The 16,716-nt window shown below is 46.4% G+C and overlaps 2 protein-coding genes across 2 annotated transcripts; one reads left to right on the top strand and one right to left on the bottom strand.

The window, feature by feature from the left end:
• Positions 1 to 1,610: 1,610 nt before the first annotated feature.
• LOC146189538 (small ribosomal subunit protein uS8) lies at positions 1,611 to 10,229 on the top strand. Its single transcript, XM_084604317.1, has 4 exons — positions 1,611 to 1,745; positions 2,032 to 2,169; positions 2,752 to 2,917; positions 10,107 to 10,229. Exons 2-4 carry the CDS (start codon positions 2,037 to 2,039, stop codon positions 10,198 to 10,200), a joined length of 393 nt encoding a protein of 130 aa, XP_084460443.1. The 5' UTR covers positions 1,611 to 1,745; positions 2,032 to 2,036; the 3' UTR covers positions 10,201 to 10,229.
• A 4,712-nt stretch (positions 10,230 to 14,941) lies between these two features.
• On the bottom strand, positions 14,942 to 16,716 carry LOC146189537 (ATP synthase mitochondrial F1 complex assembly factor 1). Its single transcript, XM_084604314.1, has one exon. It carries the CDS (start codon positions 16,552 to 16,554, stop codon positions 15,604 to 15,606), a length of 951 nt encoding a protein of 316 aa, XP_084460440.1. The 5' UTR covers positions 16,555 to 16,716; the 3' UTR covers positions 14,942 to 15,603.

Below are 16,716 nucleotides of genomic sequence, written 5' to 3'. Positions count from 1 at the left end.
GACAAGCGGTCTTGCACTTTTGCTGTGGCCTCCAAGCTTTGTAGCTCTGTCATAGCCTCGACAATGGCTCTATGCAGGTGATCTTGGAGGCCATGTATGCGGCACCACCATGGAGGAAGGAAAGGGCAAGAGCAAGTTCCACGGTTCCACCTCATTCCACCTTACACCAGAGTTGGGGAGAAACGGTCCTCATAGGTAGCAAATATTTCCGAAGGTACGCAGTACACAATTTTTTATATCCGAACTTTTCCACAGAATGTTTTGTTCAAGTAAGCACCGTCCGCAAAAAAAAAAAAAAAAAAAAGCTGCAAATCTGCAAACAAAAACCAAAACTGTGTTGCGTTTTTCCACAATACGTGAATGGAGTGCAACGAAGCGAGCTTGTCATAACCAACGTTACTAGGTAAACTGGTTTGGTTTGATTTGTGGTGTTTAACGTCCAAAAAGCGACTCAGGCTATGACAGACGCCATAGTGGAGGACCCCGGAAATTTCGACCACCTGGGGTTCTTTAACGTGCACTGACATCGCACAGCACACGGGCGCCTTGCTTTTCGCCTTCATCGAAAAACGGCCGCCGAGGCCGGGATTCGATCCCGCACCCTTGGGAACAGTAGTCAACCGCCTAAACAACCGCCATAGCCACTGCGCCACCCCATGGTAACGTTGGTCGTAACGCGGTGGTGAGAGCATGAGTGACCGTGGTGATTCAAAATAAGAACACAAAATAGTTTAACATCTACATTATAGTTTGGATTTTCTGTAATAATTAAAAACTGGTGTCACTCAATAGGTTTTGAAATGCCTTTTGGAAATGCTTGCCGAGAAGCGCCGGAACAACGGGGTATTAATTAACTGAAGCTTTTAAGGTCTATTCACACTTAATTGCGACTAGATGAGGTCGCGCCACTAGTCGCGCGACCAGAGGAGAGGAGCCATGTTCACACTTGCGACTGTCGCCTTCTCGAAAAACGAGTTGGGAGTAGGAAAGCTGCAGGGCGATGGCAGCGAACGTCGGTAGCAGCCGCTTGCCAGACACTTTAGCTTTTTCAGGCGAGAACGCCGACTACGAATAGACGGTGTCAATATAAAATGTTGCGCCTGCGTGAAAAACCCATTTCTCAAAAGTCCGAATATCTTTCCAATCTCCTCCCAGGCCATACCCTTCTCCCTGCCTTTGAATTCCGGATGCCGTTTGTCGAAAAGGTAGGGGTATTCTTTAATTGCATTGAGAAGGTGCTCGATCTAGTACTCTGGGACCTCGCTGATTGGAGAAATGGTTTGCGACTAGTAGTCACGCGACTAGAAATTCGAGCAGTGCCCGATCGGCCCGCGGCAGTCGCTTTTCGACCGATGCGACCATTTGCGACTGTCGCTTTTCGACCAAAACGGTCGCGCGACCGCTGCTAGTCGCAAGTGTGAACGGGCCTTTACTGATCGGTTTATGTGAGAACAAGGTGTGAAATACGCAAATGTAACCACATACACAACTTCTGAACATGCACTTTTTCGTATGACCGTGCTGCACCAACCAAGGCTGCAATGATCTCTCTCCCGCCTCATCCTCATTCACCTCATCTCCGCACAATATTGAACCCAAAATTATAGTTGATTTATAATGGTAGGTTGCGCCCTCTATAGCAACGCACATCTGTCTTGTGAGCAAATGCTGCTTTGCTTCTTTTGCTAATCGAAGCGAGGGAACGAGAGTACACTTCTTTTTCCCGGCCGCCGCCGTCCATAGAGGTATTACGTTTTGTTTGAACCTTTTCAATCCGTTTCATCCATGCAATTTATTCCTATTTGGACAACCTAAGTTACTGTCATTGAAATAATTAAATGTTAAAGTTTCATTTTTGGATGATATTCGGGCTCGGAACCGTCTCCTGTCCTCGGGAAGACAGCAGAAGCGTTGATCAAGGGTGAAGTGTGTATGCATGTCGTGACGTGCTGTTTATGTGCCGGCTTGGTTATTCTTGGAAAACAAAAATTGTGTACCTTAAAACTTTTTTTTTGCCATCTTTCCTCGCAGACAAAATGGTGCGCATGAACGTTTTGGCCGACGCTCTCAAGTCCATCAACAATGCAGAAAAGCGGGGCAAGCGGCAGGTTCTCATCCGGCCCTGCTCGAAAGTCATCATCAAATTTCTCACAGTCATGATGAAGCACGGTAACTGCTTGGCAGCAGCGTTGTGACGAAGTCTATGATCTTGTTTGAAATGTGTTGCTTGGCAGTTCATGATGCGCCTTCGCGACAGTCATGTGGAGCCGCATCGAGGTTCATTGCAACAGCAGTGCTGGTTAAACGTGTCCATAATACTGTCGTAAGCCGTTGTTTGATGTTGCTTTCTTTTCCGTTTGAGGAAGTGGCTTGACGCCTGTTTAAGAAAAAAAAGAGTGCCCGAAAGTGTTGGTTTCGTGTGGTAGTCGTGAAAAGGAACCCGTTTACCAGGTTGGCAAACTAGATCTGCTTTAGCCGCAAATTGTTGAAGTTTTTTTTAACTTGTGTTGAGAGCTTTGAACGCGCAAGTTCATACTCGGTCTAGCGCTGCAGGACCGATTACTAGTAGTTTGACACATGGTTTGCATGCTACATCGCTGCAATGTGACAGTGAGGGGATGCCTGTTTTGGCGCGCTCATTTGTCTGTGGACGTAAAAATAATGAATGCTTAGTAGTGATGCTCTCAGGGTATTGTTGGGTATTTGCCTGTGCTTATAGCTAACAATTTGTCTTCTTTTGGCTACCGACAGGCTACATCGGAGAGTTTGAGATCGTGGACGATCACCGTGCGGGCAAGATTGTCGTCTTCCTCAATGGCAGGCTGAACAAATGTGGTGTCATCAGCCCCCGCTTCGATGTCCAGCTCAAGGACACAGAGACGTGGATGCGCAACTTGCTGCCATCTCGACAGTTTGGGTGAGCACCCAGTCTTCTTCACTTACTCCTGCATTGGTCTGGAGCCTCGCGTTTGTATGCCATATTTTTCAACAATGTTTTCCAGACTCTCTAGTGATAAGGGAATTCGAAAAGAACAACTTTTAGACACAGTGTGTGCTTCCAATGTGGCTTCTTTGTTGCCATGTTTTATGTATTGAGCTTTTCCTTCTAAAGGTGTGCACGGACTGAAATCTTGAACTAGAGTCCAGCCCGGGCCCGACGCTCAGATTTAAAACCCAGCCCGTCATTTCTAGAAGGAAATAATTTCAGGGTGATAATTTTGTCCGAAATTATAAAACGTTGAGTTCTCACGTTTGAAATGACAAATTTGCTGAATATATAAAGAGAGCACATACGTAGAATTAACTATTGTGCAAAAACAAGAAGTTATGCATCGAATTCTGGCATTTGCGGCACTTCTGGACTCCTTTGCTCGATCACTGATGCTACCAAAGATACGTTGTTGGCGAGGTGGAATAGCGGGTCACCGCCACAAAGGAACTCTGAAGCTCGCGTGGGGAGGATGCAAAAAAATGCTGTGCATTCTGCTTATCACACAGTGGCCATATTCGCATGCTTTCGCAAAAGTTGCATCTGTTCGTGATCTGAGTGTCTGGCCCGGCCCGCCCGAAACAAATATACCTTGGCCTAGGCCAGGGCCCGAGCCCAAGGAAGAGGACTTCTGAGCGCTGGGCCAGGTACGGGCTTTCGGTCTTGAGCCCATGCATAGCTTTAGTTCCTTCATCCCTGTTTAGCTCGACATATCCAGGATAGACTGTACTCTTTGCCGTTTGCAGGCCTGCCTAAGATTTGTAAAAATGACCTTCACTGGCAGGGTGGAAGTGCTGCTCGATTTTCTCCATTCTGCCCCAAATCACAATATTGCTCCGGAAGTGTTCCAAACGAGGTTTCTTGATGTTTTACTGTCAAATCTGGGAATGATGGCATCGTACCAATGGCAGAGGTGCAGTGCACCTTGCAGTGGGTTTAATACAAATCAAATTTTCTTTACAAGTGAATTTAATATAAGCCACAAGCGATTCTAAGCAGTGAATTATGAAAAAATGCATTGCGCGTGTGGCATAGCCCCTCCTCCCAGCCTTTTGAATCGCTGGCTGAGAGAGAAGCAAGAGCAGCAAGCAAAGCATATAACGCATACAGTGCAGTCCACTTACAACAGTATTGTGAAGACCGATCGTTACAACCGATTATCGTTATATCTGGACCGGCGAAAAAGAAAACAGCAAACAAATGCACACACCAGTGTGTTTTTCCATGCATGTTGGCTTGCCTGCTTAGCAGCAGTGAGTAAATAGGTTGAACAGCATTAATCATCAAAGCACTAAACACTTTATTACAGAGTACGTTAATACCCATAAAATAATTTGAGCATACCTAAAAAGGTTGTAAATTTATTCATACTGTTGTCCCTTACTGAAGGTTATGACACGCTCACTTGAGCAGCAGCTGAAGCTTGGCAATTGCTCTTAGCATCGCTTCCGGTAGGGCGTACGCTGACAGCAGTCCTTTCTGCTTGTACGAAACCGATTATTAGCTGGATGAGCTTGTGGGCGTTTGAGCGGGGACGGTATCCCTCCCCGCCGCCACTCCTCGAATGCAGCATTCTCACTAGCGACCCGCGGAGTGAACAAAGGGGACAAGGACGGGGCCGACACTAAGTTAATACTAGAGTGACATTTATTGCACTTGCAAATAATACAGAGCATGCCGGTTAGCTATACATCAACAAGGTTTTCCTTGGACGAGCACGGCTATGTAAGAAGAACTTTTGACTCACTGGCTGGGGAAGGGGGGGTGTGACTTCAGCGGCGGACTTTTTCACGCGCCTTGAATATGGCGGCCGGGATCTTCCGTGCGCGCCGCATTCTTCGGACAAAGCCATACCACGGCGTTTGCCGCAGGCGGTGGCGAGCGCGTGCGGTATTTACCGGTCGCTTCGCCGTTGGGAACCAGAAGTTAGACGTTCGTGCACGACGGGTCCTCCCATGTGCGCAGCATACTCAGTGCCTGCTATCCCCCTGCGTTTGCCGGGAGAGGCGGCGGGAGACTACCGCTCTCGTTGCCGGCTGGATCGCACCCATCGCTGGTCTCCTTCCCCCAAGAGGAGGTACAGTGAAAGCTCGTTAATTCACAACTCGTTAATTCGAAATTTTGGATAATTCGAAATAGTCATCGTGGTCCGGTCTGCAGTGCATAGAAGTCTATGCGCGTAACAGCTCGTTAATTCACTCAAAAATTGGCGCCGCCACCCATAATTCGAACTGCGCGCCGCCAAGCGGCGCTGTTAAAAACCATCGTTGGAAGCTTTCACGGCAGAACGATAGATGGCACAACCATCGGGGCGCCGCTAGGGTGCTGGAACAAGTACTAAACAGTCTTTCCTGCCGCGACTCCTTCGAGGAACGACGTTTTAGTGTTATCGACCACGGTTTCGTGTTGCATTTCGTGAGCCCTCGTTTTGCACGCCGCTTGTTGTGAGCTTGTGTCCGCGAGATGTGTTCGCGTGGGAAATACTGTGCCAAGACGGTGAAGGAGAAAGTGGCTATTTTACGCGAGGTGGATGAACGGAAGGCCAGCAAAGTGGAAATCGCGAAAAAGCACGGGATTCCACCAAGCACGTTGTCGACGTACGTCCGAAATAGGAAGGCCATCGAGGATGCCTATGAAGCCGAAGATTTCGCCAGCAACAGAAAAAGGCTTCGGTTAGCCAAGTATCCGGAAATTGAGACCGCTGTGATCACGTGGGTGAAAGAAATGAGAAGCGCTGACATTCCACTGAGCGGCCCAATTATCATGGCGAAGGCGGCCGATTTCGCCCTGCGCTTGAATGTGGAAGATTTTGTCGCCTCCGAAGGATGGTTTCACCGCTTTAGAGACAGACATAATCTTGTCTTCCGGGTGTTGTCTGGAGAAGCCAAAGAAGTGGATGCAGAAACTTGTGCCACGTGGCGAAGCGGTGCTCTGCAGCAGTACTTAGAAAGCTACTCGGCACATGATATATTCAATGCTGATGAGACGGCTTTGTTTTATAAGCTCCAGCCCGACAGAACAGTAACATTTAAAGGGGACAGCTGTGCTGGCGGCAAGCGAAGCAAAGAGCGGATTACTGTTCTGGTCGCCGCTAATATGACCGGAACGGAGAAGGTCCCTCTTTTTGTTGTCGGCAAGGCACATAAGCCTAGATGTTTCAAGAACATTAGGACGCTGCCGACGGAATACTCCGCCAACAGCAAGGCGTGGATGACGGGCGAATTGTTTAAAAAATGGCTCTTGAAATTCGATCGGAGGATGGAGCTAGGGAAGCGTCAAGTTCTCCTCATTGTGGATAACTGCTCGGCACACAAAGTCGACGCCGAGCTGAAAGCCACAAGGCTCGTCTTTTTGCCCGCCAACACGACTGCGGCCTTGCAGCCGATGGATCAGGGGGTGATCAGAAACATCAAATGTTTCTATAGGCGCCACATGATCGAGCGCATGACTTTGTGCACTGGAAACCAGAAGACGAGCACCATCACATTGCTCACAGCAATGCACATGTTGGTGCGTGCATGGGAGCAGGTCACGCCGTCCACAATTGCAAACTGCTTCCACCACTGTGGCTTCGCTGCCGGAAGTATGAAAGAAAGTGGCGACGATGGGAGTCCGGAGCCTCTGCCTGCGGCTGTGCGTGCTGTGTTGCAGGACGTCAGTTTTGATGATTACGTTGGAGTAGACAGCGATGCAGCAGTGTGCGGTGCCCTAAGTGATGAGGACATTGTCGCTGAAATTGTTGGGGAGCAGTCTGTCCCAGAAGAGGCAGAAGACGAGGACGACGACGAGGAGCAAGAGCCCGTGCGTCCATCCGCGGCAGAAGTTATGGGAGCGCTGAATGTTGCGCGCCTTTTCTTCAGCTTTGAAGAGGGGGAAGAAGACTCCCTGCGTCGCATTCGCATGCTAGAAGACCGAGTGAGTACGGTAGCCCTCAGAGAGAAGAAGCAGAAGATGATAACAGACTTTTTTGCTTTTTTTGCTAAATATATGTTTTTCGTGCCCTCCGGGCATCAAACGCCTTCATTTTTGCTCACTTTCATTAGTTCGAATTTTGGTTAATTCGAACTGGCCTGGCGGCCCCGTGGAATTTGAATTAATGAGCATTTACTGTATTTACCTCCTTTCCCAGCTGGCGCTGCCACGACGCTTGCGGGATGGTGGTGATCGTTCGCGGCGAAGGGGGAGGCAACTGGTTTTCCACAAACTGTAGGACATCCCCATCTTTGATGATCACTAAATTCATAAAATGGGAATGCCCATATTTTTTGGCGAGGCTTCCAGCCTTGAAACCATGCCAGAAGTCTTTATGAATCTGCTGTTCTCTAGAGCCATCGCACCATCGTTGTGTCGGCACCGTATTCCACAGCGCACAATCGGTGATGGCGGTAATGATGCAGCAGCACCCTTTGCGCAGCGACAAGTAGTGACTGCGATGGTGATAGTGCTTATTTCCTAACCGCACTCAGTGGCCTTCACGAATTTCTCCATGCTGGTCCGTTTTCACTGCATGTGTTGAGTCTTCACATAATTCTCTTCTCAGTCTGTCACTTTTTGACCTAATGTTCTAATTTTCGTGGTAAACATCTACTGGATGGCGATAAAGCTTTCATATCCAATATACCGCCCATAATCGATCATTATATTGGTTTATTTTTACATGGGGCAATGGGAAAACAGATAAATCAAGAATAGTAATAAGCGATAGATTGTCGTATCTGGTATCGTTACAAGTGGACTGCACTGTATCACTACGAAAGCTGTGAAAATACGTAGTTACTTCACCAGTAGGCCACTTCGGGAATGACAGGTGTGTCAGGCTTAATGTCGAAAGCATGCTTGAAGCCTTATGGGGCGGTGCGCTGAAGGTGCCATTCACTAGAAACCTTCATAAGGGTGTTGGTAAGCCACAAGGGGCCCATCGCTCTGGTGTTAAAACCGAAGTTTCCGCATTGCTCAAGCGAATCATGAGGATCTACCTCATACAGGAGGCAGTGAAGTAAAGAAGCCGAAGGATGAAAAAGACTTTTGAGCAGTGCTTCGGAATTTGTCCACAGGCATAGGATCAAGAAGGATATGCACAAGATAGCAGAAATGTCGTATCCATTGATGTGAACTGCAAACTAGTGGTGCTGCTTGAGTGCATCGAAGTGGTAAACGCCATGTTTGTATCTATCAAGTCAAAATAGGCAAAAGCTTTAGGTCAAACTAGTCGAAGCTTTAGGTTTTAAAGTGCGCAAGCAAGTGTTCTGCTTGCTTCAAGTCTGTTCAAAATTGTTTCATAGGTCAGCATATGCTTTAAAAATCTTTACATAATGTATTTTTTGCCGTTTGTCTCATCTTGTCCAAGGTGCGTGCATGTCGGAATAACATGGAGTGTGCCGTAAAACGAAACAAAATTGGTATTTTGTATGTTAGGAATAGAAAACTGCAATTACAAATGGCGTTTGATTCTGGAAACATGCTCTAAAACATAAATGCTCCAAAGCTGCTCCAAAATTTTCAAGCTTGCTTCCACCTCTGCTCTAGTTATTGGATGGGAGTTGAGGCATGTCGCATTGTCAGCGGTTGACTTTGGATTCTGGGTTGTCTTTGAGAGACGCTGACTGGGACTCTGTTTGCTGGTATGTCATTTTGCTGCAGGATTAAGTCTTGGGGGGCAACTGACCATTTTAGGTTGGCCTGTATTGATAAGGTACTGCAATTAATTGCTGACATTTCTCTTACCGAAAAAAGGGCTAAATTTAGCTATTTAAGTACTAAATGTTAAAATTTGGTGCTATCACTGGCCACACGTTATAAAAAACTGCCATTCCATCTAGTATGGTTGCAATCCAACAATTATAGGCCTTAGTAAGTTTGGCCCAATGCAGCTCTACAGTTGTAGTTATGTTAAAAGTATACTCCTGAAGTCAGCTGTCTTTAGTATTGTGCAGAATTTCTGCACTTTTGGCATTTCTTACTAGGTACCACGTCATCCTAGAGCTGCTTACAAGTCATCTGGAAAGTTTGCTCTCTGGCGGCATCAGTCTCTCTTAAATGCAGCTATATTAGTTTCAGTAGACCTTTTTCTTTTTTTGCCTTCATGGACATTGTGTATTATACGTTACCTCTTCATTGGGTGGGGAATTTTGACTGAAAGAGTCGGGGGAAATTGTGGAAAAGTCGGGGAATGCGAGAAGAGTTAGCTGGATTTTACATTCTAGCATGCTTTGCAAGCAGTCGGAGTTGCCTATCTGGAAGTGATGTGGGGGCTATTACGGGGTCCATGACATACTCCTGAAGTACTCTGACCATCATTTAGTTGGTGGCCCTGGAGGAGGCATTTGCTCATGCTTTGCATACAGGTGGCTCGGAAATGATGAAACTGAGCTATTTTGTTTGCCGGATTGCAAATCCTTAACTGCCATTTCTTGGGACTATGTTGGTCACATGACTGACTGCAAGTTTTAAGAAGCGCATTTGTTAAAGCAATAAGTGCAAATAGTTATTGTGCATGCTAAGCTGTCTACGTGTGTTCTTTACAGATATTTGCACTATATATGGGCACTATATGGTCGCACGTTACTGTTAAAGAATTGGCCGGGTGTACATGCATGTGGGTAAGAGGCGTCTGTAGTTTCGTGTCAGACGTTTCCAGGCCAGTGACAAAAGTTTCCATTGAGTGTGCACAGGCACTCCTATGGTGGTGATGATGGTCTATTTCTGACAGTTTCATTTCCTTGCCAAGGTCGATGTACCCCTAGAGCATGGCATGGCACTGCTGATTTCTACCTGAAATAAGACTTCTAGCAGCAGCCTTGTTCGGTGGCCTCATGGTGCATGTGGTTGGAAGTATACTGCTGCGGTGTATACGCTATTGAGTGACACAAAATTTAGTAACTCAGAATGGCAATAACTGTCTGCTCACTCTAAATGGGAGAGTTGAACATAATGGATTCTACCTGTGACGTTTTAGGCTACCGCAATGGTGAGAAGGGCCATCTTCGTTGGGAAATCCACAAGTACTGCTCTCAACTTGAGCTGCTCAGTTCGTTACAAGTGTTTACATTCTTTTGGCTGGCAGCAGATGTGAGGTGGATCAGTAACGTGCTAATTGATTTGCCTTTTGTATTTGCAGCTACATTGTGCTGACCACATCCGGGGGTATCATGGACCATGAGGAGGCGAGGAGGAAACACCTGGGAGGCAAAATCCTGGGTTTCTTCTTCTGAAAATAAAGTAACTAAGTGCTGCTGCCTCATTCTTTGTCTTCCAGTTTTTCTTAATTTTTGGTAGGAGCATTTCTAAAAATGCATCAGTGAGGTCCTCCTCCAGGACAATTTGTGCGCTGAGAACGAAGCGAAGCAATCATGTTTTGCACTTGTAACCAAATGTTGAGTTTTAGAAAGTTGGAGTATGCTCTGCATTGCTATTTTAAATGCAGTGAATGGCAGGTGTTAGCACGTATTGTAGATGTCGTCGGCTCTTCCCGCACTATGATTATGCCAGGCTCGAAGTCTGGCACTTCATCTGAGTAAGACGCTGCTTCTTAAACACAATGACTTTTAGCAGATTGTTTACTCTGTGTGTGTCTCATGCGTGGCAAGTTTTAATGTGCCATAAAATGCAAAGAAAGCAATGAAAAAAGAAAAGGATTTTATTCCTCTAACGAACATTTTTTTAAATTAAATTTCAACCAGAGCAATCTTTCAGTGCCCATACCATTATTTCACTTCGGCTTTTACTCTAACACACTACAACCCTACTTCGTCAGAATCTTCACCAGTTACGATGCTCGGATGCAGATTAACGCGGACAGTATAAGTAACCTCATTGATGTCGGCAGGCTGTGACCACATCAATAGTAAGCTATTAAAAACGCATCATCAACCTCGGCCCAGATATTTGAATTAATATTCACAGTCTTTGCAATCAGAGGAAGTCCCGGATGCTGAAAAGTTGCCCAAATCATTCATATTAAAGCAGGTGACCACAGATCAGCCTCTACCGTCCTATATCCTTAACCAGTGTCCCATCCAAGCTTCTCGAGCACATATCTATGAACCTAATGCCACATCTAGAATCTAACTATACTACTTTTATTCTCACCAGCACTGCTTTATGAAGCACCCGTCATATGAAACACAGGTTGCTGAATTAATAGATGACTTGCTCGAATCCATGGAGAGTAACCTCCAAGTAGGTGCTATATTACTCTAAAGCATTTTATCGTGTCCCCACAACCACTTAATTCAAAAACTTTCGTTACTAGGAATTCCCACCAACCTAATCGGCTGGATTGAAAATTTTCTTTCGGGACACAAGCAGTTCACTTCTGCAAACAGTAGCCACTCCCCATTGTCCATGTAACATCGGGGGTCCCTCAAGGCACTAGACTGTCACAGCTTCTATTCCTCATTGATCTCATATGTAACATAAACTCGAAATGCGGCTTTTTGCAGATAATTGCATCATATACATACAGAGTGACTAAGACGACCAACGATTCATCTTTGCTTCAAACCGATATTGACACATTCGCCTCCTGATGTAATAAATCCCTCTTTCCCTTGAAAATTAAGTGCAAATCTATGGCGTTCACAAGAAAATGCACTATGAATCTGCATCAGTATAGTAGTGGCCTACTTTTCTTCGACCCTGCAGTATCCTACAAATATCTTGGCCTCTACCAAACTCCATCACTATCATGGGTAACCTACATTCAAAACATTTGCGTAGAAGACTCACGCACACACTGTTACCTCTGACTTCACTTGAAGGCGGGCCGCATCCCCGAAATAAATGCATACATAACTTTATTTCGCACAACATTCGAACATGCGTCATCTGTTTGGCACCCATCTCAAGCCTATCTTGCTGCTTGTCTTGAAAGCGTACAGAATTGCGCCATTCGATTTATAACATCTTGCTATTCAAAAAAATGCATCACAGCAATGAAACAGTTGGTCTCAATTCCATCGCTTATGTCACGACACATATCTCTCCTCTGTCTTCTGCATCATTTCTGTTGTCATCCATGCACGAGTGACGCAAAGCTAGAACCCCCCCCACAGGACGTCTAGCTTCCTAAATCATAATCGTAGCATCGCTCGCATCAACTGTTGCACGTTAGAGCTAAATTCTTTTTTTCTGCATCATTTCTGTTGTCATCCATGCACGAGTGACGCAAAGCTAGAACCCCCCCCCACAGGACGTCTAGCTTCCTAAATCATAATCGTAGCATCGCTCGCATCAACTGTTGCACGTTAGAGCTAAATTCTTTTTTTACCACACGCAATAGCACCATGGAATGCCCTGCCCAACACCATTGTATCATGCACTGATGCAAATCATTTTGAAAAAAACTAAATGCCCATTTTTCACGAGGGCAATCTTTTCAATCATATGTCATACCTTATACAGCCAAGTGTCTTTGCTATTGTTGTTTAATGTCACGCCTTTTACTAATTTTTTTTTTTTACTTGCAATTCACCAAGATTCGTATAACGTTTTCGGCGCCACTTACCTACTGTATATTGTTATTCCTTCTTAGTTTTTTTTTGACGAAGTATGTATTCTTTCTCTGTAAGGTAGTGTTCTTGTTGACACAAGATCTTCGAGTTTGCTCCCTCCTTATGTAATGCAAGTGAATCAAAATTTGTTATGCATGGGCTGTGCTTGTTGCAAACCAGATACTGCGTGCCACAGAATGAGCTGGGCTTTTCAGGCCAGAAATGACTGGCTGTGACGAGCCTGGCTCATAAAGTCTGCAAGGGCGGTTAAAAGTGTAGTCATTGACCAAACCAGCACCCGTTGAGCTGCTTTGTGCTATCAGTGCTTGAACTGTGGCATACATTCGAGTGCTTGTCCTCTTGTACAAGTGCAAAGTGGTATTCCAGACTTTTGGCTCTCGGCTAGCAAACAGAGACAAGTGGTTGTTTGGATAGCAGGCTAGAATATGCCAAGGCCCTTATGTAACTTTCATGCTTTTCTGTGCCACCTCTGACTGAAATGCTGTAAGTAGAAGAGTCACCATATCTGCTTGCGGTTTCCAGTCAGTCTGATGTTGAAAGGGACACAGGTTGGAACGAACGCAGGCCCTGAGCCAGGCGGCCTACGTTGGTGAGGGCAGAATGCAAGGCACCTGTATGGTGTCCCAAATCTCAGGTGGTCAAAATTGTCTGCAGTCGTCCACTACAGCAGTCTTCATAGCCTTAGTTGCTTTGGCATGTCAAAGTGTATAAGCAGAATCTATTCTTTCCGAGCTTCTTTGAACATTTGTCTTTCTTTTTAAGTGAGATATGTAGGTGCCAAATCCCCTCGAAGGAGGCTGCAGCCAATGGGGCCGATGTACCATGACATTGTGGATAGTCCCTTTATACCTATACTGGCCAAAATTTTGTGGCACCATAGTGAAGGCCGGGCAGGAAAGGGAAGGTGACGGACGGGCTTTTCTGTTTTTTTTTAAAGAAAAAACAGCGCACTCTTGACACACGCACAAAGAAAGAAACAACACAGAACTGTGTCATTTCTTTCTTTGTCCGTGTGTCAAGAGTGCACTGTTTTGTTTTCCTAACATTAATTGCCAACTAGCCTGTTCTTCCACCCTTGCAAGTTTTCTCCCTGTCTTCTGGAGAATGGGCCTTTGAACTCCAAACTATCCAATTCCCCACAGCGCCCCTCCATATGTAAAGGCTTGTCTTCTTCCCTTTCCTCATGAAAATCTCTTCACACTGTTGCGCATTTTGGACTTTTATTTTCGGGCCACTTGCACTGTTGCTGTACCTGCATTGCACTATTTTGGCCCATTATGTGCGGACATTAATGCCGCTTTCATACAGTGCCACGAATACTTTCCGAAGGCCTAGTTTCTCGCTAGCATTGAGGTGCATAATTTTTACCGCCGACTCAAGCTAGGCCAGTTATTCGGTTAGGCATGCGAGCGGTGTCAAAAGAAAGTTTCCAGGCATAGTTGAACTGCAATTCATGCTCTCTACAACAAATAGAAAATGTCAAAACATGGCTTCAAATGGCACACATGTGGAAAGAGCAAGTTGCTAAAGGGCCACTTGCTGAAAGATCCTAATCAGACCAACTACACGCACTGCAGGAGAAAGCCGTCTCCCATATCTTCTCAATTAACCCTGTCCCTACAAAATTGCATATTCCCATCCCTTCACCTGACACTGCCATCCCTAATACTTGCATTCTCTTGCAATCCTTTTTCTAGTATGGGTCTCTTTATTTACATGTATGGAACAGGTATCGCTGCTAGAAACTTCACAAATTCTTAGCTAAGTAGTCTACTTTCAGACCCGTCTTCAAGTGCTGTTGAAGGCAGCGAAAGTTGTCACTGTACTCGGGGTGGAGGGCAACTTTCCACTCTCTGTGCGACACTATACATACAATAGAGTGAACATATAATACTGGCATACTTATTTTTGTGGCAAGATGTGCGGATGTGTGCGCATCACAGCGCATGTCTTTGTGCTGCAAGTCTTGTTGTTAGATCTATATTATACAAGTAGCATTTTCAGCAAAATATGGCACACCTATTTTTGCCCATTTGGTGCCCAAAAGTACAGCTGTAGTTATTGCAGGCACCTGAACCATGCTCCAAGTTGCCCAGAAATCTGACTTCTCTTCAGATGGAAGTGACCTGCTACCAGAATAAATACTATGCCATAAGCACATTAACTCTTAATCATGAAGGCTGTGCAAAATATGTTTTAGCCCATTTGTTTCAAAGTTGCTTTACACTGCTGTCATTATTATTGCCTAACTGCCATAAAGGTCAACCCAAGTATGCTTCACACATGCAAAATGGTTGGGTCTTTGTGAAAATTGACTTAATGTGAGTAAGGCAACTGCTGTGCAAGTATGTATCTCCCTTGCGCAGAACAAAATGTGAGTGTTCAATCAGGCGGAGACCCTAGAAGACACATAGGCATTTGCTAACGGTAACCTGCAACTGTACTGTAACCTTTTATTTGATATGCAATTCAAGGGAGGGTTCACTGCAGTAATAACCTGGCAATCAAGTTTGTGTGCAACCTAAAGGCAGCTGGCATTGCAAATCCATGTTCATTAAAAAAGTTGTCAGTGGCATACCCACACGCTTCTAATAAGCAGTTACAATAGCTAGTTTTGGTATAGAAGTTGCATGGTGAACTGTCACCGCCATGAAGTGTTGCACTGAATGAATGAAAATGCTGAACAGTTGCACCAGTAAAGAAAAAGGTAGCAGACGCCACCAACTCTGTGACGTGTCTTTTCATTGGTTGCTGAAATGCCTGCCAATATATACAATTTCTTTCACGACCTTGAAGCAAGTTCTCACACTGACAGCATACAAAACTTGGCTCCTCAAATCATTTGAGTTCATGGAGCAGATACTGGCATGTTTCATCATGTGCTACCCACAAGTCCAGTGTTGGTGGCCTTCGGCTTCGACCTCTTAGTGAAAAAATGCGTAGACTGATGTTCCATCTCGTGAACACAGATGTCACAACACCTGCATTCCGGATTAATGCGAGCAGAGGTGCAGAAAGCTTGCTGGCTTGTCCTACCAGTTCCTCAAAGCTTTTGCCAGCTGCACACTCCATAGAGCACTACGGAGACGCATTAGGAAACACTCAGCCTTGCCTCACTGACGACCCTTCGTCTTGCTCACGGGTCGCCGATGCTTCAAACTCCCTGATGAGCATCTCGTGCTTGAACGAGCGCGGTTCGCGGTTAAAGTTCCACAGAAGCAGCTTCTTCTTGAGCTCGTTGCCCCCGTAGTAGAGCTGCAGCTGGTTGACCAGGCACTGTGCTTCGGTCGGTCCGATGACTTTGGCATCGTATTCGCCGCTCATCAAGACGACGCCGCCATCCTCCCTGGACGCCAGCTGCGTCCAGTAGGCCAGGGCCAAGCAGGCCGGGGCTTCGCTGCCGTGGCGCTGGTAGCTAGCCAGCGGCGTCATGTGGCACTGATCGCCGACAAACTGCGACAGAACGAACTCGTAGCCGCTGCCGTCTCTCGGAAGCGGGTATAAGAAAACCGGGTAGTCTCTGGCCCGTTCACGTATGGTCTCGTAAACGGAACTCGGTATGATTGCGCATACGGCGTCTCTTGCCGAGTGCAGTGCCTTCCAGGCGTCCGTTAGCTCCGCCGTCGTTTTGCAGCGCGAGCGCAATTCTCGTATCGCGTCGGCGTCGAACCTCGACGGCCGCACGTAGGTCGGTTCCTGCTGCAACGTGTCGTCGCGACAGTTTTTAGGCTTTTCGACCTCATAACCTTCGGTCTCAGAGCTTGGAGAGGGTGTCGCTTCGACCCTGCTCGAATCTGCCGCTCTCATCTTGACGGCTTCCTGACGTCGTTTAAGAGCCTCAGGGTCCCGTCGCTCGAGGTCCTTGAGTTTTTCGGCGTACTTTTTGTAGAAAGGGTTGCTGTTGTATGCTGGTCGATCGGCTTCGTTACTCTGCGTTCGGGTCGAAACCGTTATCGGCGCTGCCAGCTCACGGAAACCGGTGCTCGGAGATGGTGCGCCGGTAAAACGTTGGAACAAGGTCCGCCAACAGCGCGCCGATAGAAACAGCGCCATTGAAAATGAAGTGATTCCACCTTGATTCCCTGTAGTGTGGAGGAAATGTGTGTAAATGCGGAGCGGCAGAACGAAGCAGATCTTGATGTTCGATGTAAAAATTGTTCAACAACCGCGCGCAGCACGCACGACTGTAAGGCTAGCCGTCAAAATAGCAGTACT

Source organism: Amblyomma maculatum, chromosome 5 (genome assembly GCF_055883805.1).
Source record: "Amblyomma maculatum isolate TAMU_Amacu chromosome 5, ASM5588380v1, whole genome shotgun sequence".
In the NCBI taxonomy this organism is placed as follows: Eukaryota; Metazoa; Arthropoda; class Arachnida; order Ixodida; family Ixodidae; genus Amblyomma; species Amblyomma maculatum.
Note: the sequence above shows the minus strand (reverse complement) of the source record. Positions and strands in the feature narration are given on the sequence as shown.

Excerpts from the sequence above, each read along its gene's own strand:
- LOC146189537 (XM_084604314.1), bottom strand. The coding sequence starts at position 16,554 with ATGGCGCTGTTTCTATCGGCGCGCTGTTGGCGGACCTTGTTCCAACGT.
- LOC146189538 (XM_084604317.1), top strand. The coding sequence starts at position 2,037 with ATGGTGCGCATGAACGTTTTGGCCGACGCTCTCAAGTCCATCAACAAT. Across the intron at positions 2,170-2,751 it reads CACAGTCATGATGAAGCACG|GCTACATCGGAGAGTTTGAG; the intron begins GTAACTGCTTGG and ends GGCTACCGACAG. Across the intron at positions 2,918-10,106 it reads CTGCCATCTCGACAGTTTGG|CTACATTGTGCTGACCACAT; the intron begins GTGAGCACCCAG and ends TTGTATTTGCAG.